This window comes from Nylanderia fulva, unplaced genomic scaffold, assembly GCF_048542155.1.
Source record: "Nylanderia fulva isolate GAGA-0341 unplaced genomic scaffold, ASM4854215v1 Scaffold4, whole genome shotgun sequence".
Classification (NCBI taxonomy): Eukaryota; Metazoa; Arthropoda; class Insecta; order Hymenoptera; family Formicidae; genus Nylanderia; species Nylanderia fulva.
Genome location: NW_028190476.1, coordinates 6,572,809 through 6,592,750, shown reverse-complemented (window position 1 = coordinate 6,592,750; position 19,942 = coordinate 6,572,809). Strand labels below are relative to the sequence as shown.

General features: G+C 34.5%; 4 protein-coding genes and 1 long non-coding RNA gene across 12 annotated transcripts in view; 3 read left to right on the top strand and 2 right to left on the bottom strand.

Annotated features, from left to right (window-relative positions):
* Nucleotides 1-1,655, bottom strand: part of RhoGAP100F (Rho GTPase activating protein at 100F) — a 108,602-nt gene extending 106,947 nt beyond the window's left edge. The window contains 1 exon segment of the mRNA XM_029311340.2: nt 1,551-1,655. The gene's annotated coding sequence lies outside the window, so the exon portion shown is untranslated.
* On the top strand, nt 1,518-4,868 carry LOC146721903 (uncharacterized). The gene is made up of 2 exons (XR_014925475.1): nt 1,518-1,768; nt 4,808-4,868. It is a non-coding gene; the product is annotated as an uncharacterized LOC146721903 (long non-coding RNA).
* Nucleotides 4,834-13,083, top strand: LOC114937750 (ATP-binding cassette sub-family F member 2). Of its 6 annotated transcripts, none has more exons than XM_029311346.2 (9): nt 4,834-4,909; nt 9,820-10,026; nt 10,563-10,966; nt 11,047-11,210; nt 11,303-11,530; nt 11,614-12,001; nt 12,086-12,277; nt 12,366-12,569; nt 12,631-13,083. In XM_029311346.2, the coding sequence occupies exons 2-9, from the start codon at nt 9,843-9,845 to the stop codon at nt 12,769-12,771; spliced, it is 1,905 nt and encodes a 634-aa protein (XP_029167179.1). In that variant the 5' UTR covers nt 4,834-4,909; nt 9,820-9,842; the 3' UTR covers nt 12,772-13,083. The 6 variants fall into 6 exon arrangements, with proteins under 6 accessions (XP_029167179.1, XP_029167178.1, XP_029167176.1 ...); XM_029311345.2 differs by lacking the exon at nt 4,834-4,909 and adding an exon at nt 9,374-9,581 and having other exon boundaries at nt 9,827-10,026; XM_029311343.2 differs by lacking the exon at nt 4,834-4,909 and adding an exon at nt 9,374-9,581.
* Nucleotides 13,084-13,158: 75 nt separating this feature from the next.
* Tmem98 (transmembrane protein 98) lies at nt 13,159-14,818 on the bottom strand. 2 transcript variants are annotated; one of them, XM_029311354.2, is made up of 4 exons: nt 14,470-14,818; nt 14,283-14,392; nt 13,923-14,055; nt 13,159-13,850 (listed from the first exon to the last, which is right to left on the bottom strand). In XM_029311354.2, exons 1-4 carry the CDS (start codon nt 14,623-14,625, stop codon nt 13,575-13,577), a joined length of 675 nt encoding a protein of 224 aa, XP_029167187.1. In that variant the 5' UTR covers nt 14,626-14,818; the 3' UTR covers nt 13,159-13,574. The 2 variants fall into 2 exon arrangements, with proteins under 2 accessions (XP_029167187.1, XP_085342224.1); XM_085486098.1 differs by having other exon boundaries at nt 13,159-14,055; nt 14,470-14,696.
* A 79-nt stretch (nt 14,819-14,897) lies between these two features.
* Nucleotides 14,898-18,978, top strand: LOC114937754 (ubiquitin-conjugating enzyme E2 J2). Of its 2 annotated transcripts, XM_029311353.2 has the most exons (9): nt 14,898-15,184; nt 15,256-15,342; nt 15,417-15,654; nt 15,733-15,853; nt 16,191-16,360; nt 17,414-18,085; nt 18,190-18,424; nt 18,512-18,640; nt 18,747-18,978. In XM_029311353.2, the coding sequence occupies exons 6-9, from the start codon at nt 17,961-17,963 to the stop codon at nt 18,957-18,959; spliced, it is 702 nt and encodes a 233-aa protein (XP_029167186.1). In that variant the 5' UTR covers nt 14,898-15,184; nt 15,256-15,342; nt 15,417-15,654; nt 15,733-15,853; nt 16,191-16,360; nt 17,414-17,960; the 3' UTR covers nt 18,960-18,978. The 2 variants fall into 2 exon arrangements, with proteins under 2 accessions (XP_029167186.1, XP_029167185.1); XM_029311352.2 differs by having other exon boundaries at nt 14,898-15,342.
* Nucleotides 18,979-19,942: the final 964 nt, after the last annotated feature.

The window sequence follows — 19,942 nt, the reverse complement described above, 5'->3', positions numbered from 1 at the left end:
GACAGGATGACGACGCGATCAATCTCTCGCCAATAACCAACCCGTCTTCTCGCCGGAGTTACGTCACTTCCAATATATCGTTATCCCAGAAAGAGGGTTCCCCACTGCGCCGGAAGTGCCTTCCTTCTCTTCTTGGGTTCCATCCACCACCGATCGACGTAGTCCGCGGACCTTAATACTCGTTCGGTAGACGAGGACCGAGTCTTTCGAAGGGAGCCAAAAGATAAGGGACACTCGAAACAAGCTTGAAACGGGAATCTTACAAAAGGGGCATCGTCGGCGGCACCGCGCATGAGCGAGTGGAAGCGAAAGGAGCCGGTGAATATCGTCCAAGGGGAAAATCGAGGGAGGCTCACCGCGATGAAGAGTTCGACGTCCATGCAGAAGGAGTTCCCGAGCGACACCTGTGCACGGATCCATGCAAAGGCGATAAGGGGTTGGAAAAGCGACCCCATAAACCGGTGTCGGTTGGGCGCGTGGGAAAAACGATGATGTGCATGCGATGCCGGTAGTGGTATATCGGGCAAGGAACCAGAGAGAGAGAGAGAGAGAGAGAGAGAGAGTAGAGCCACCACGAAAATCGTGTGGTGGCGTGCCAGCCGATGGTCCCGGACCAGCCCGATCGATATACCCTTTTTTCGAGAGTGTACTTTCCGTCTCTTTCTCTCTCCCTTTCGGTCAGTCTCGCTCGCGAAGAAGGTTTTGCCTCACCCTCTAGACTTGGGATGAAGGTGAAAAGCTGGGTCTGCCCGAGAAAACCCGATTATTAGGGATGTTTCACGGAAACGTACCTGACGAGAGAGCGGAAAGTGCGCGCGCGAGAGAGAGAGAGAGAGAAAGAGTTAGAGAGAGAGAGTGGATTTTCCTCTCCTTGGCTGTCTCTCCTCTATTTTTCTCTTCGTTCCTTCTCCTCCCGGCGGCCAAAGGAGGCAGGAGGAATCTTCCGGTTGCAGCTTTCTCACCTCACCGTATAACGCCACGCGGGAATCAATACGCGCGCCTGCCTCGAGCCTTTTTCTCTCTCTCTCTCTCTCTCGCTCGCGCCTCAACCACCCCTTTGCGCTCGTCCACCCTCTCTCACGCGCACGTTCACTTGCTCTCTCTCCCTCTTTCTCTCTGTCAGCCACCCTCGCCGGCCGAACCCCTCGTCCACTCCGTCCCGCGGATGCTTCGCTTCCTCTCTCCCTCGCGAGCGCACCCCTTCGGAGAGAGAGTATAGTACGCTACTCTGCCGCGTATACGTTGCTGAAGAGAGCGCTCCTTCGGCCCCACGCCACCCCGGTCTACGTCGGAGGGTGCACCGTCCTCGTCCTTCTCTCTCTTTCCTAGGAAAGCTCCTTCTCTCGCGGAGGGTCGGCGAACGAAAGAGAGCACCTCGTCGACGATGAACCACGATGACAAAAACTCGCGTGTATATATATATATATATATATATATATATGTATGCACGCACACGAAAGAGAGAGAAAGAGAGATGGTGAGGGAACGGTAGTGTGGACACGCGTGAGTATATTTTTCGCGCGGAGAAATATCTCGCAGAGCACCCTTACGTCAGACAACTGTGAGGACTACCCGCTCGCGGAGTGCAACGCGCTCCGCCGCATAACCACGACTACACGCTCGGCCGCCGTCGCGCGGACATGTCGAGGGTTGCGACACGCACGCAAGCGCGCAAGCGAGCGATAAAGACGACGCGAGGGTGCGAGGGAGCAGGGCTGACGACGACGGCGACGACGACGACGACGACGACGACGACGGCGTGGTGTAGGTGCGAGTGCGCCGGTCTCCTCGACTCTCTCTGAGCCGAACGTTTTTCATCTTTGCCAATCGGACGCCTTCGATCGCGAATTCTACCGAAAACTATCGATCTCTCGCGCGCACCCCCGGTTTTTGCCGCTGGAGATTTTTTTTCTTTTTTTTTTTTTTGCGCGAATATCTTCTACGTGGAGGGAATTTTTTTCTTAGAATTTAGACTGAAAATCGTGGTAATCGTGGGGTGATTTTGGAAGGATTTTTTATGAATTTCTTGGATTTTAATTAATATTTCTTACAAGAAATATTAATGGGTACATAGTAAAATTAATCGAACATATTTTTTTATCTTGTTATTTTTCTTATAATTGCAAATGGATACCATATAATTTTAGATATAGTATTAGTAATGCTTATATTGTGTATTCAAAAATTTTCTTATTTGAAATTTTGAGTACATGATGTAAGCATTACTATATTTAATATTTGACAGGTCAAAATAATTCTTTTTACACGAGAAGAATTTTCTCTTAGAATTTACCCTGAAAATCGTGGTAATCGTGGGGTGGTTTTGGAAGGATTTTTTATGAGTTTCTTGGATTCATTAATATTTCTTACAAGAAATATTAATGTGTACATGGTAAAATTGATCGAACATATTTTGTAGATATCAATATTTTTTATCTTGTTATTTTTCTTATAATTGCAAATGTACACCATCTAATTTTAGATATAGTGATGCTTATATCGTGTATTCAAAAATTTTCTTATTTTAAATTTTGAGTACATGATGTAAGCATTACTATATTTAATATTTGACAGGTCAAAATAATTCTTTCTACACGAGAAGAATTTTCTCTTAGAATTTACCCTGAAAATCGTGGTAATCGTGGGGTGGTTTTGAAAGGATTTTTTATGAGTTTCTTGAATTAATTAATATTTCTTACAAGAAATATTAATGTGTACATAGTAAAATTGATCGAACATATTTTGTAGATATCAATATTTTTTATCTTGTTATTTTTCTAATAATTGCAAATGGACACCATCTAATTTTAGATATAGTGATGCTTATATCGTGTATTCAAAAATTTTCTTATTTGAAATTTTGAGTACATGATGTAAGCATTACTATATTTAATATTTGACAGGTCAAAATAATTCTTTCTACACGAGAAGAATTTTCTCTTAGAATTTACCCTGAAAATCGTGATAATCGTGGGGTGGTTTTGGAAGGATTTTTTATGAGTTTCTTGGATTCATTAATATTTCTTACAAGAAATATTAATGTGTACATAGTAAAATTAATCGAACATATTTTGTATTTTATTGTGGTAGATATCAATATTTTTTATCTTGTTATTTTTTTTATAATTGCAAATGTACACCATCTAATTTTAGATATAGTAATGCTTATATTGTGTATTCAAAAATTTTCTTATTTGAAATTTTGAGTACATGATGTAAGCATTACTATATTTAATATTTGACAGGTCAAAATAATTCTTTCTACACGAGAAGAATTTTCTCTTAGAATTTACCCTGAAAATCGTAATAATCGTGGGGTGGTTTTGGAAGGATTTTTTATGAATTTCTTGGATTCATTAATATTTCTTACAAGAAATATTGTATTAATGTGTACATAGTAAAATTGATCGAACATATTTTGTAGATATCAATATTTTTTATCTTGTTATTTTTCTTATAATTGCAAATGGACACCATCTAATTTTAGATATAGTAATGTTTATATTGTGTATTCAAAATTTTTCTTATTTGAAATTTTGAGTACATGATGTAAGCATTACTATATTTAATATTTGACAGGTCAAAATAATTCTTTCTACACGAAAAGAATTTTTTCTTAGAATTTATCCTGAAAATCGTGGTAATCGTAGGGTGGTTTTGGAAGGATTTTTTATGAGATTCTCTGATTAATTAATAGTAATATGTACATAGTAAAATTAATCGAGTAAGTATATTTTTTGTGGTAAAAATATTAATCAGAGAAACTCTTATAAAATTAATATAAAAAAGTACAATCTTATAAAAATAAATCTTATAAAATTCTTGCAGTATTATATTGTCCTACGATAACCATGATTTTCAGGATAAATTTTAAGAGAAAATCCTCTTTGCGAATATATAGATTGCTCTTCATGTGCACTAAAAAATAAAGGGGGCTAAATATTCTTTAGAATTTAGAAAGAATTGAGAGACTCAACTAAATTTTTATCCCAAAAAACAAATCTGAAAATTCTTTCGTCTTTACATATATTTTACGTACATTTTCTCTAAGTTGCATAATAAAAAAATGGGAGAGAATTTGACATACAATATCGTTAAAACGATGAAACACCAGTATTACTTTCACGCAGAGCGACTTAAAATTTTTGTCATTCTGCTCGGAGGACCGGCATTACAGTGCGGTGTCGATTATTGCATACTGATTACGGGGACATTTTAAGAGGTCGTCCACTACTAAGGTGGATGCTTAAAGAAACTTTTAAAGGCTGCCGAACAGATCCGACGACGCGCAGTGTTCAAAGTTTTCATCGAAACTGACGTTTCTTTTTGACTTAAAATTCAAACTTTTGAAAAGTTGTAACATAAAGGATTACATTTTCATTAAGAATTGCATCTCGCAAAAAGCAATACCAGCGATTCGGAAAAGTGAACCAAGTTTACGTAATTTACATTAATGCGTGAGACCAATAAAAAACTTTCTTTGCCCTTGTTTTTCTTCATTCTACGTCAACAAGCATTTATAGAGATATTTATGAATTTTATTTAGTCGAGAAAGATGTGTCTTTTATTATTCTGCTCCCTCTATATATTTAACAACAATATATTTAACAAGTTATAAAAATATCGTATGTATATAAGTATATATAATTTTATATAGAGAGAGATTTATATATAATTATATATATTTATTTATAGATATATAGATTATTATATATATATATTTTCTAGAGATATTTATATATTATATATAGCGTTAAAATGTTTTCAGATTATTATATAGAGTTTTTTTATTCTGCATTTTTTACAGACAATTTATCCATATCGGATTAAAAACAACAAAGTTGCACAAGGCTTCGTCGTGAGAATATGAGGAGCTTGAAGAGATCGATGACACTTACTTATGTTTCAGGTACGTTTAGTGTATCAGTTTCACAGCAAAATATTACGAAACATGAGTATTTGAAACGTGATGCGAACGGACATGTTAATCAAATCGTGAGTTGTGTGAAAAACATCTCCGACTAATACATATGATACACATATACATATACGTGTAATTACTTTTTCGCACAGTCTTGCGATTAATAAGGAAAAAAGATGATATTTTATAATAGTTCATTTATTTTTAAGTTTATTTTAATTACAATAACTAAATAATTAAAAAAAGTTATAATAATTTAATAATTAAAAAAAGTTTATTTTTTAATTATAATAATTGTAATAATTAAGCGACAATTTTGTTTATTATTATAATAAAAATTGTTTATTATTATAATAAAAAACATATTTCGCGATTGCTTTAATTAATCGCTTAAAACATTTAAAAAATTAACTTGAAATCTTCGTTACTGCTTCAACATTAATATCATATCCGATAATCATCAAATGATTTTAGTGACACTTCAATATGTTATATAATCGATAAATATGTAGAGAGTAATATATAACACAGTCATTGAGAGCGAATGACCGGCTTATATATTTGCGAGATTATCAAGCCGTTTATTTGAATCCACGAGTTGATGAGGTTTGTATTTTCGCGATTCATTACATCTGCCAAATCATTTATCACCGATTAACAGGATGAAAGAGTTAATTGTTAATTCATCTTTTTTTATTATAAATGAATCTCAGTTTTAACTTTAAAGAAAAGTTTCTTGTAACAAACGAAAAGATAATTATTCTACAACTGGAAATTATTTAAATTAAAAGTAATCTTTAGCGAAAGAATGAATTAGGTCATTTCTTTAATTAATCAATATAGATTACATTTTTTTATATTTTTTTATATTTTTTTTTACCACTGTACTAACATATCCTTTTATTTAAAATATTACAGAAAAAATCTCATTTGTACACATTTGCATTCACCGAATTAATAAGTAGGCCTGTTTAAATATGATTAAAAACTCGAGAAATCCAGACTTTAATCAATGTCTCAATCCCCTTCTTTATCGTTGCTAACAAGCCTAAATGCCCTACTTCCGGTTCGACTATTCCAGTCTGGAATCGATTAGGGCGACCACCTCGTGTCAAAAACACTCGGCATGGAAGAGGTCACGTTTATTCTTCGCCGAGGAAGTACAAGTCCGATTGTCAGCTCATAAATTTTAGGACGAAACGTAGCGGTTGGCAGATTAAATTTTCGAGCACAATCGACGATCGACGATGGATTTAAACCCATCGAACTCTCACAACACATCAATCATGTTGCGAAAAACGGCAAAAATAGGAAACGTTATAAATTGCGCAATTCGATCTATTTAATGGTGAATAATTGTGTACAGCGATTTAATTAGATAATTATAGTACATTATATATATCGAGAGAATGATTTATTTATTGTTAATATGAGATAGCCATTTGAATATGACAATTATGCAAAATACTTATTAAAAAAATTTTTTTTATAAAATAGAAAAAGTAAATATATATTATGTTTATTTTTTTTAAATTGCTGTTACATTAAAAAAAAATTATTAAATTCGAATAAATATTCAATATTTGATATAAGAAAATCATTTCCAAAACAGATAAATATTTATTTATTAGGCAGTATTGAAATAAATATTTATTAATTTATTTTTTTAGTGTATATAAATTAACTTCTTTAAATTAATTTCTTCTAATTTTTTAGTGTATATAAATTAATTTCAACTTTATTGCCTTCGATTTTATTCTATAGCTTTGACTTTTAATGGCAAAATTTGATAAAATTTTTAAGAAATTATTATTTACAAATTATTCACTATTAATGCAATTGCCACAAAAAATTTAACTAGACTCTAGTGTACGGTGCTGCGATTGGGCGACAAATGATTTGAATGAACGGTGGGCAGCATTCACACCTTTTTCAACCCCTTTCTTCCACTCGCGACCTCGTTCAATTCGAAACCCTCGATATGCACAAAAGGTTATGAGGTTGACACGCGAATGTTGCCACATGGATATCCTATACATCTACCTATTTACGCATGATATACTCAAGTGCAGTAATGCATCTGATAAGCTAAGAAATATTCTAATTTTCCGAATATTTTCACCGAAGGGGGATGAAAAAAAATCGTCCTTAAATATACGAAGAGAATTTACCCTGAAAATCACAGTAATTATGTGTATGGGACAATATGGTATATGAAAGAATTTTTCTGATTAACATTTACCACAATAAAAAATATTAATTGTATATACCAAAATTAATCGAACATATTTTACATCTTATTATCGTACAAATATTAATATTTTTTATCGTGATAAAAATATTAACCAGAGAAGAAACTTTTATAAAATTCTTCCAATAGCATACCTATTGTTTCACGATTACCACGATTTTCCGGGTAAATTCTAAGAGAAAATTCTCTGTGTAGCTTTAACATGCGTTCTATATTGTTTTTTTGTTTAATCGTACGATTAATTAACGCTACTGGTGCAGCAAAAAGTACACGGTGATTTTCGCATTTTTATTCAAGCAATTAAATCGCAATTGTTTCGTGAATTGAATTCGTTCCGTCGAAACTCGTGACGCGCAGTGGAACAGGTACGTCACTGGTCGGACGCGTACGCATACGTATCTGGACGTGCGGCTTACATACAAACGCCCGATACGCTCGTTCTCCCTCTCCCCATCAGCACGTATACTACGGGAATACTACGTTCTGTGATGCGGTGCAATTAAGCCCGAATCAACCCCACTCGCGCGGCGCCCTTCCACCACCAGCGACCACGCAGACTTCGGACCTGCTGCGGGGGCGCAAGTCTGTGTCTTCTTTTACCACCCCCTACCGTTTATCCATTCGTTCATTCATCAGAAAGAACACACCTTGACCGGCTCGCAGCTTCAGATCAGGCAAATCCAGAACCGTTCGATAAATCAAAAGGAGAAATGTCAAACGCTATTCTTACACGGGGAGAATTTTCTCGAAGAGTTTGCCCCGAAAATCATGGGACAATATAATATTGGAAGAATTTTATTAATATGCGCAAGAAAATAGATAAATATTGATTTATTAGGTAGTATTGAAATAAATATTTATTAATTTAGTTTTTTCAGTGTACTTATTTATATTAATTTCGGCTTTATCACTTTCGATTCTACAGCTTTGACTTTTAGTCACTAAATTTGAAGTGAAATTTTATAAAACTTATAAGAAATTATTATTTACAAATTATTCATTATTAATGCAATTATTACAAAAAAATTTAACTACTCTAGTGTACGGTCAAGCACTATTGTTACACGGGGAGATTTTTCTCTAAGAATTTACCCTGAAAATCATGGGAATCCGGGGATAATATTGGAAGAATTTTATTAATATGTGCATAGGAAAATTAATCCAGCATATTTTATATCTTATTGTGGATATTAATTTTTATTTTATTGTAGTATATATTAATCAGAGAAATTTTAATAAAATTCTTTTAATACAAAATATTGTCCCACGATTGCCATGATTTTCAGGGTAAATTTTAAGAGAAAAAATTCTCTCTCTATATGCAATTAAAATTTACAATACGCATGAACTTATAGTTTCTAATACAATCAGTAAAAAAGATAATAATGAAATTAATTTAAATATAAAATTATTTGACAGTTTGTATTTGGTACAAACAATTGTACTTGGTATTTATATGATTTATAATGAATTACATTATACTTTAGAATGAAGATTAATATAAGAAAAGTAATATTATTTTTAATATTTTTACTATTTTTAAGAGATTTTGCTATTGAAAAGTAAAATTTAACATTGTAGACATAAGATAAAAATTAATATTTTAATAGTATTTTTCATTAATTTTACAATTTACAGTTATATTCTGAATTCTGATATTTCTTACAAATATATGTCAACGCAAGATTTTTTTTCTGCTAGATTTCTATACACTTTTGTTAGAGATGTAGCATATATAATTATTAAAGATTTCTGATAATGCGTAATATAAAAAATTCATTATTCACGTGTCTTGACTACATACTTTTTTGCATAATTCCCTTTCATATCGTTTATATATATATATATATTGTTATTTAATTTTTTTAAATTTTATTTTTTTTTATTTTATTTTTTACTTTAATCACAATAACAATCGAAATTGCAAAAATGTACAATTTTTTCATTATATTCTTAGAAGTCTAATAATATTTCAGCGTGATGCGCATTTCTATAAGTGTATAAGAATCTAGTAGACAACAAAGTTCTAGTAGACAGAGATCTAGCAGACGACAGCGATCGTTTGACAGCTCACGCAGCCACGTGCGGCTCAAATGTCAGACGGTACACGAGGCGCCATCTGTGAATCGACATATTACATTTGACGGTCGAAAACGAAACATGTGGCGACATCGATGCGTCAACTTGACAGGCATGATGTTAACTTGACGGTTTGCCTCCATCACATTTGATGCACGTGTGTTCGCCTGTCGCACGGCACGTCCGGTTTTTTGGCGCACATTTAGGTAATTTTGGGGTGCCGTTTCGCGCGATCGAAATCGCCGAGAAAAATCATACGTCTGATAATTTTGAAAGGTTTCGCGACGAATCCGCGAACGAGATCGAGTGTTTTTTCGGTTCCATCCGGAGGTGAGTTTTGAGCCCTCTCGTGTAACGATTCGCCGTTTATGGTCAGGATGCGACATAACGCTGAGCATTTTCGCGTTCTCGTTCGCGAACTGTTTCCTTTCGTTGACGCGTGTTCACGAAAATGTGTCTGATCTTACGGCTTACGTAACACGGCGAGAACACCGCGACCGATTCAGTATTAGGTCGTCTATATCCCCCGAGTTCTTGAAAAAAAGTATAACGATTGATGAAATTATAGGTTACAGGTGAAAGAGGAAGACGATGCCGTCCGACGCGAAGAAGAAGCAGCAGCAGAAGAAGAAGGAGGCTGCGAAGGCGAGACAGTCCGGTAAAAAACCGCCCCAGAGCAACAATCAGACGAAATCAGCTGAGGACAGTAAAGAGCAGAGTCCAACGTCGGGGAATCTGCAGAATGGAACCAACGGCACGGCTATCAGCGCCGAGGGTAGGTGAAAGATTAGGCATTATTATCTATTTTTTAGAGAAAGCTTCAATATTCTTCTGTACTTGAGTAATTGTTTAGTATTATTTATGTACAATGTCTTAAAGGAAATAGTTGAGAAATTAAAGCATAAATTGTTTTAAAAAGATGTATGCCATTGCTTTTTCCAAATTTGTATTTAGTTTGGCTTTTTTACTCTGGTACGAATTAATTTTTCAATGCTTTTAGTTTCAGAATGTTTTAAAAATTACTGTCATGCATTGCAAATGAATAAGGAACACTCTACGATATAAAATAATTTATTTTTTAGACATTTTGAAAAGTTATGGATTTTGATATATTCAATCTTTATAATTGATACTTGATATTTGTATTTCATTTTATTATTCTATACTTATAGTGTCAATTTATTTACAAAACTTTATACAACTTCATAAACTTAGTAGCTATCTTCTAAATTATTTGCAACTATCCATGTTTATTTCATCAAATATTTGTGTTGGCATATACTGCATACATATGATAACATATGTTTGCAGAGGCGTTATGTCTGAAATTGGAGGCAGATGCCAGACTCAACGCGGAAGCACGTTCATGTACTGGATCATTAGCTTCGCATCCACGCAGCCGAGATATAAAGATATCTAATTTTTCTATTACTTTCCATGGCTGTGAACTGCTGCAAGACACCATGTTGGAATTGAATTGTGGCAGACGTTATGGTTTATTAGGTCTAAATGGTTCTGGAAAGTCTACATTGTTGGCAGTGTTAGGAAACCGTGAAGTTCCTATTCCACAGCAAATAGATATTTTTCACTTGACTAGAGAAATGCCTGCAAGCAATAAAACAGCTCTGGAATGTGTGATGGAGGTTGATGAGGAACGTGTGCGATTAGAGAAACTTGCTGAAGAATTAGTAGATTGCAACGAAGAAGATGCTCAGGTTTGTTATAAATTGTACAGTGATATTTATCATAGTCGAACAATTTTTACTTACAAAAAATGCTTTATACACAAATATAGGAACAACTGCTGGATGTGTATGAGAGATTAGATGATATGGCTGCCGACACAGCGGAAGCTCGTGCTGCCCATATTTTACATGGTTTGGGTTTTACTGCAAAAATGCAAAAAACGCCTACCAAAGATTTCTCAGGAGGCTGGAGAATGCGTATAGCACTTGCTAGGTATGTGAAATTATATATATATATATAGTTGAATACAAAAAACATTTATGTATATTATAGACTGTAAAACATTTTTTGGCCTTTTTTTACAGAGCACTTTATGTAAAACCGCATCTATTGTTACTCGACGAACCAACCAATCATCTCGATCTGGATGCTTGTGTATGGTTGGAGGAAGAACTTAAAACTTACAAACGAATTCTCGTTATAATATCTCATTCTCAAGATTTTCTTAACGGAATTTGCACCAATATTATTCATGTGAATAAAAAGCAATTAAAATATTACACTGGTAATTATGAGGCATTTGTTAAAACAAGGTAAGCTGCGAAAGATAAAAGACTGGCTTTTATATTTATATATAATATTGTCTTTAAAAAATTACATCATTCTTTTCCTTTAGAATGGAGTTACTGGAAAATCAAGCAAAGCAATATAACTGGGAACAAGATCAGATCGCGCATATGAAGAACTATATTGCACGGTTTGGTCATGGTTCGGCGAAATTAGCTCGACAGGCTCAATCGAAAGAGAAGACTCTAGCGAAAATGGTGGCTCAAGGTCTGACGGAGAAAGTTATCAATGACAAAGTGCTAAACTTTTATTTTCCTTCCTGTGGAACGATTCCGCCGCCGGTTATCATGGTTCAGAATGTTAGTTTCCGTTACAACGAGGACGCGCCTTGGATTTACAAGAATCTGGAATTTGGAATTGATTTGGATACTAGAATCGCATTAGTTGGACCAAACGGAGCAGGAAAAAGTACGCTGCTGAAGCTGTTATATGGTGATGTATGTATCAGTAAATACACATTCTATTCTATAAATCTTTCGCCACTTGATTTTTTGTTCTGATAAAGCAATGTCACGTTACAGTTAGTGCCGACAAGCGGAATGATTCGCAAAAACAGTCATCTTCGAATCGGCAGATATCACCAACACTTGCACGAATTGCTGGACTTGGATGTATCGCCTCTTGATTACATGATGAAGGCTTTCCCCGAGGTCAAAGAGCGCGAGGAGATGAGAAAGATTATCGGTCGCTATGGTCTAACCGGGCGTCAACAGGTATATCAAAATTTATCATAGCTTTTTTATTTTTTTTTTTTTTTATTTGAGAACTGGCATATGTAATATTGTATTTTACTTCTTTTAGATTTGTCCTATTCGTCAACTGTCGGACGGTCAACGTTGTCGAGTCGTGTTCGCCTGGTTGGCTTGGCAAGTGCCTCATCTGTTGCTGCTCGATGAGCCTACTAATCATTTGGACATGGAAACAATTGATGCGCTCGCTGACGCCATTAACGATTTTGACGGCGGCATGGTCCTCGTTTCGCATGACTTTAGATTGATTAATCAAGTATGTATTTTTTGTAGCTCTGTTTTTTATTTGATATATATTTTCTACGTCTGATGTGTAGGTTGCTGAAGAAATTTGGGTGTGTGAAAATGGCGCGGTTACAAAATGGAGTGGCAACATTTTGGATTACAAAGAACACCTCAAAGACAAAGTCCTGTCAGATAACCAAAAGAGACAAAAGGAGTTGAATCGGGGCAAATAATAAGAAATTGCACGATTTACTGTATTTATCTCTTTTTCCAATGCACTATGCCTCCATTTATAGAAATTTTTTTGCAGAGAATCGTAACATACTAATCATCACTGAATGTTTGGTAGCATGTCAGTGACGATCGGTCAGATTACTTAGTTAATTTATTAAAGTATTAAGTCGAAATTGTGGATGCTCCGTTTGACAACCCACAAACTGGTGGTTGTGGTGCATTATTCGCGACACAGTAGAAATTTAGAAAATTTCGAAAATCTCCGTGTATATTACAAATTGAATTTAAATAAATTACTGATGATTGATTAATGATAAAATAATTTTTTTATCTTGAGCCATGATATGAAAGTATGAAAAAAAGAAATGAAAAAATCAAACCAACAATTTCTCTTTTATAAGATAAATTCTTTATTAAAAATTCTTATTAGTCTATAAAATAATTTGATTCTCTTCAAGAATATAAAATATCATAACATGTACAAACATACGCAGGTACGATTGATTATATAGTCCTAAAATACATTTTTATCTGTATACATATATAATTAACTATGATAATATAACTATGGAATAATATAAATATGGAAGACACTATTTCCACATATATTTCTGTGTATTGCAAAATATCGATTCTTGTGAATCGCGTTTTAAACGACATTAAAAAATATATTCTTTATGTGATACTTTCGAAATAAAGTACTGATGAATTTATATCAGTAAATATCAACTTTTGAGTTTTGTAGTTACAAATACTGCGTGAAAAGAGAGAGATTCGATTTTACTGAGAAAGAGATGTATTCTCAAACTGGAGTAGACGCTGGGATGGAGCAGGCAACTTCCTGAGCTAACGCTGCATTTCTCAAGACCAGTAGATGCGTGTCCATATCATTCAAGGCTTGGTCAATAAATGCCAATTTCCTGGCTTGACTCTTTGGCACACCATGCTTGGTTACTAGCGCTAAGTGAGTCACAGCCAATACCAGAGCTGCCACTCTGGCTTCTAGCAGCCTGGCATCTAGTGGTGGATACAGACTGCGAACAACATCGTCTACGCGAGGTGGTATACGTCGGGCAACCTGAGTAAGAACAAAATGCAATGAATTTAGGTAGGAACAATGCAGAAAAAGAAACACAATGAGTATACAAACATCTACTATTTCCAATGGAACAGTGTTACTGTTGACAGTTCCTGCAATAGTAGTGAGACTGGCTGCAAGAGAGTGGCAAGATCGAAGCACTGCTATGCAAGGTGGAGCCAAACCAGTAGCATCATCCACCCATCTAGAATGTCAAAATATCTTTTTAATTAACTACGTGTTAAATTTTCACGTAAGAAAATAAAAATGCAAACAATCTATTTTGATAAATTTTTATAGTTAATTTTATCAACATGTCAGAAAATTAATGCAAATTTGAATAAAAATAAGCCAATGTGAATATAAAGTTATATCTATTGATTGCTTTATATTAAAGTATAATGCTTTCACTGTTAATAATTATATTTGTACCTTTCAGCACCTGCCAACCATTCTTCGCTCTCCCATACATCCAATCCTAAACCAGTGATGTTTTCTCCTTCGAGCAGATCAGAACTTAGCTCTGCGGAATCCTTTTGATTCTGGGAATAAAATGGAGCAAATTATTATTCCTTCTTAGGACACAGTTTGATATTATCGATTCGGTCATCAAACTCACATAATAGCAACGCTGCCTGCGACAGATGACCAACAGTACCAGGAGTGCACCGAGAAAGACTGCAGCTAATGCACCCAATGCAACTGCGACCACCGTCTCCATCCCAGTGGCAGGAACCGGTGATCCAGCATTATTCATGGATATCGACGAACTCATAGTATCTGGCACGAATAAGTAGCAGCTACCAATCGACGATCTGGCCACGAAGTAAAAAAAATTATCCGCAACAGGAGACAACCATTGGACTTACATTGACATTTGAAACCAAAATGTCAACAATCGCGCAGAGAACTTGTGATTCTACTATCCCGAGGACGGTGAGAGGCGGAGACTGTCACGGATCTTAAGCTCCATTTACAATACGGCGTTACGTAAGCGCGTTTGAATTGGCAACTAGTATCAACAGATGATCGGAGCATCAGACAGTAGTTGGACAAACTACAACCGGACAAACTTCGCCCAGAGTGTAATTCTCTTTACGTTCCCGCGTGACAGCTCGCCAGTGTCAAATTTAGTTTCATCGATGCTCTGCTAAGACTTTTGTCTCGTCATCTGATGACCTTCGCGTCAAGCAACTACAAATCTTGATTTGGATTTCGTTTTACCTTCCGAACGATTACAATGTAGATGCCTGTCGGATATAATATAACGATATCACTCTTCGACATTCACCGGTTCATCTCGCAAGAGTGTAAAAGAATTGAATATTGTGAAGGTATTTTGAGATAATTGGAATATTGGATTCTGCACACTATACAGAGAATTAAAAAAACAACATTGCAATAGCTAGGTTGAAACACTATTATGTGGATACATCTCCAGGTGGAGATACCATATATTCTTGCAGAATCAGACTATCAATCTGTTAAAATGGTAAGAGATTGTTTATTCAAACAAGTACATGATTTTGCATACAAGAGCAGTTATATAAATGCTATTGGTTTTAGGCTCTTCGTGATTATAGGATCAGAAAACACTCCATACAAAGATGGATATCAAGGAAAAATCATATTTGCAGATGAGTTTTCATTTAAATCATCTGGCATTTATATGTTACCACCAAATGGTTGATTGAATGTCAATAAAAAATGGTGTTTTTCTGATCATCATTCTGGAATCCACTGAAATCCATGAAATGGATGTGTGGAGTATACTACTATCCTTATGAGCTTGCTTAGTTTTATGGTATAAATTTCTTTCTTATAAAGATATTTAAAAAGATATTAAATAGATTTTGTAATCTTTTTCTAATTTTGTTTACAGAATGAAGAGACTGGGAAGATGTTATATTAAACAAAACATGATAAGAGACATCTAGCTATGCAAAGTTTAGAATACAGTCAAGGACATAATGTTTCATTGGTTCTTTCCTAAAACTGTTAAGGTATTACTCTTGTAATTATAACATGGAACAAACACAAATTATATATATAGACTATGAGCGTCCACAGGGGACAAGAGGGGGCATTTACCTCCCTTTGGAATCAATAAAAAAATTAAGTCTTTGCTCTCCTTTTGAATAAAGATTGGAATTTATTTGCATATTTAATAGAAAAAAAATTAAAATAAAATTTAAAAAATTAAAAAGAACAAAAAAGGAACAAAAACATTTTAATTATACCTTCTCTGGAAAAAATCCTGCGATGATATAGCATTATTAAATATAAGACTGAATATCATTATTAAATTTGTCTTTCTAAATTATGATTTGAATGTTGTAGAAAATCAAAACTGAAATGTTGGAAAAGGAAGAAGCAGAGAACTAAAATGAATGAGTTTTTCATTTTGCCAGATGCCAATTCTCATTCTGTTCTGTCCTTTCCTAAAATTACAAACTAGTATTTGTATTGTCATTCAAGTTGTGGACATAAAAAGTTATTGCCATTATCAGGTGCAGAATAATTTTTACATCAGTATTTAAACAGTGATAAAAATTATAAAATGTTTGACAGTTATCTATAACAAACATATGTATGTTTGTATAGAAAACTAATTGATCATACAAATGTTTAACTACTTGGATGTTTATAATATTTGTTGACGTACAATTTTTAAGTTGTACAAGATAGTTTTTGAATGTGGAAGAATAATGATACCAGCAAGAAATCATATGTCAATTAAAAAATGGTATTTGTTACATTTATATTTAATTATAATTGTTATTAGTAATTGATTAAACGTCAACAAAATATTAACAAATCATGCATCCACCCAATTTCCAATGAAAAACACAGTTTCTGAAAATTTCTGAGACTCTTGGAACTATTTGATATCTCGATAATCTAATTCATCTGCATTTATCTTATCCAAAATATGTAATTGAATTTTTCAAATTTTATACTTGTTCATTCAATCTAAGTATTTGATTTAAAAAAGTAATTTTTGCTTAAAAGTTTGAAATAGTTAATAAATTGATAAGGCTCTCTTTCTACAATAATGTACGAATAAAAACAAAAAAATCAAAGTAATGAAAATATGAATTTACTATATTTTTTTGTAAGCATAAAAACTTGAGAAAATATCAAAATCATAAAATATTTTATTTTAATAAGCAAAAAGTTCTATATATTATATATCAAGAGTTATTATATATATAAAAAAATTTAATGTAATAGCTGTAATACATTAATTTTATCTATGTAGTTATATTATTATATACAGTAATTATTGTACAGTAATATATGAACGAAATTATTAATTTTTATTGTTTTGCATATGCAAAGAAAAGTATGATGCATTCTAATTTTCTAATTAGAAATGTAGTTATAGATAATTCCAGAGATGATATATTCACAAAAACATCAGTATTTGAAAGCTCGTATTGGCCTAAAAATATCACTTTTACTGCACTCTCTCTATTTACTGACAATTTTTCTTTTTTTCGAAAAAAAAAAAAATAATTGCAAAATATAATTTTCGATTAATTTTGTTCGAAATATTTCAGTTTTTCCCGCCAGTGGTGGTAACACTGCGCGCAAGCGGACGAATTCATTGGATTCCGGTGAACTTCGTCATATGTTTTCCGTTGTCGCGCGACAACTCGCAGCTGTCAAATTCCGTGCACCAGCGAACGATCGCACGATCCCACCCGGAAAACATATCTCTCGTCCAGCATCTTCCGTTCCAAGTGGCTTCAAGAACGGTAGCTTAGATTCATCGTCATCTTGTTGCACGTCATCTTGCACAACGTAACCTGTCATACGCGACGTCTACGTCTACGTGAACATCTTCAGGAGTCTTGGCGACGTCGACTCCGCGAAGAAATTCCATCTTCATGGTAAGCTGGTTCTACATGAAATTTGCGATGCGCAAACATTTCGTGATTCAACGGTGCTGAGACAGCGACGAAGGGGTGTCAGATATATATCGTTGGATATTAAGCGAGAATTAAGTGTGAGAAATCGCGTGAAGATTTTCGATAAGCTGGGCGACCAATATACCGCGACGAGTGTAAGAAACTGGGAGTCCATTCGGAGATAACAGTGGGCTGTATGGTAAGGATGAATAGGAAAACCAATAGTGCAACGGCCAGATTGAAACAGGATTACTTGCGACTCAAAAAGGATCCAGTACCGTATGTCCTTGCGGAACCAGTGCCTTCGAATATATTAGAATGGCAAGTGTTTTAGCCATTAGATTTCGATAGTCTGATTTGATTTTTTTTTTTTGTTGATTTCGAGTAGAGAGTGAGTAATAACATACATAAACTATTTATTTTAGGCACTACGTGGTTGTAGGACCAGAAAAGACTCCATACGAAGGCGGTTTCTATCATGGGAAGCTCATATTTCCAGGAGAGTTTCCGTTCCAACCGCCTAGCATTTATATGACTACTCCAAATGGTCGATTTAAGGTCAACACAAGATTATGTCTATCCATTTCCGATTTCCATCCTGATACATGGAATCCAGCGTGGAGTGTATCTACTATCCTTACAGGCTTGCTTAGTTTTATGGTAAATATTTATATCTAAGTATCTAGAAATAACTCGAGTGTTGTTGAAAATTGAAGTTTTGTGGGCTTAATAATATTGTATTTGCAGATTGAGAAAAGTCCGACGCTTGGTAGCATTAATACAACAGATTATGAGAAGAGACAGTTAGCTGCACAGAGTTTAGAATACAATTTGAGGGACAAGATGTTCTGCGAGCTCTTTCCAGAAACTGTTGAGGTATTCCATTGTACACTTTAAAACATGCATGTAAATTGTTATATCGATGTGTTATTACCGAAATTACAATATTCTAATCTGAAATTTCATCCGATAAATAATACAGACGATCAAAACCGAGCTTGAACGTCGAAAAGAACTCGAGAAGCAAGCGAGGCATCAATCCACCGCATCCGAGGTTTCTTCCTTGATACGAGATCAGTTGCAGAGAGAGCAGAGCCCATTGCATAGCGCATTGGCCAATCTCGTTGTTATCATCGGCTTCGCGGCATTCGCGTACACAGTGAAATATGTACTGAGGAGTATAGCTATGGAATAAATCGGAATCTAAATTTCAAGTCACAACGAGCACGAAATGGGAGAGCCATGACGATCGTATGCATACATTTTGAAACGATGAGAAGCATAAGAGGAAAAATGTAGTAAGCTCCCAAAATATTTGCCTGTTAATAATCTCTCTTTCGAATATGTGCGGTATTCGGTTTCGCACATTTCGAAAAACTTTTGCCAGTGGAACCTTCGAATAGTTTCATAGATTTTTTATATCAAAGTTGAATGTAAGATATAAGCTGTATTATATCCGTGAATTCTATTCAGCTATTCATCAATGAGGAAGAGTCATCGGAACCTCTCTTAATTCAATTGAGATGTATAAAAGATGAAACAATTTAATCGTAGTGGCTTCCTGCCTTTTTTATATCAGATTTGCACTCTAGTATAATATGTAATTAGAGGAACTCAGTTTCTTCGCTTATGGTGCTGCAATATTCTTTAATTTAATTTTCTACACTTTTAATTAGAGTCAAAATATATCCAGAGAGAGAGAGAGAGAGAGAGATACGCAATTTTACGCAATTACATTTGCCTAGTCCTGTTACAAAAAAATCTCTTGGATAGAAATGCACAAATTTATTGCACTCTACAATGTGCCAATGAGAGTAAGTAAAAATGTAATTTAATCAGATTACAGCTTGGTAGCCTTATTCCATTCATTGAATGAGTCTATTTTGTAAATAGATATTGTAAGAACGAAGAGACATACATCATATATAGAGATAATCTCGATACAATTATAACAAAAATCAATCATTTGTCGAATGTATTCATTGCATCATCAGTGACTGTCTTGAGACTTTTTTCTAAAAAAATTGTTTGAATTAACCTTTTTGTTATGGCGCGAATAGCGTATGTATGTATATGCGCACATGTGTATACATTTATAAGCGTGTGTGTATGCTTTTTAAAAGCAAAAACTCATTTATAAACATATACATACATCCGTACATTATAATCAATTTATTA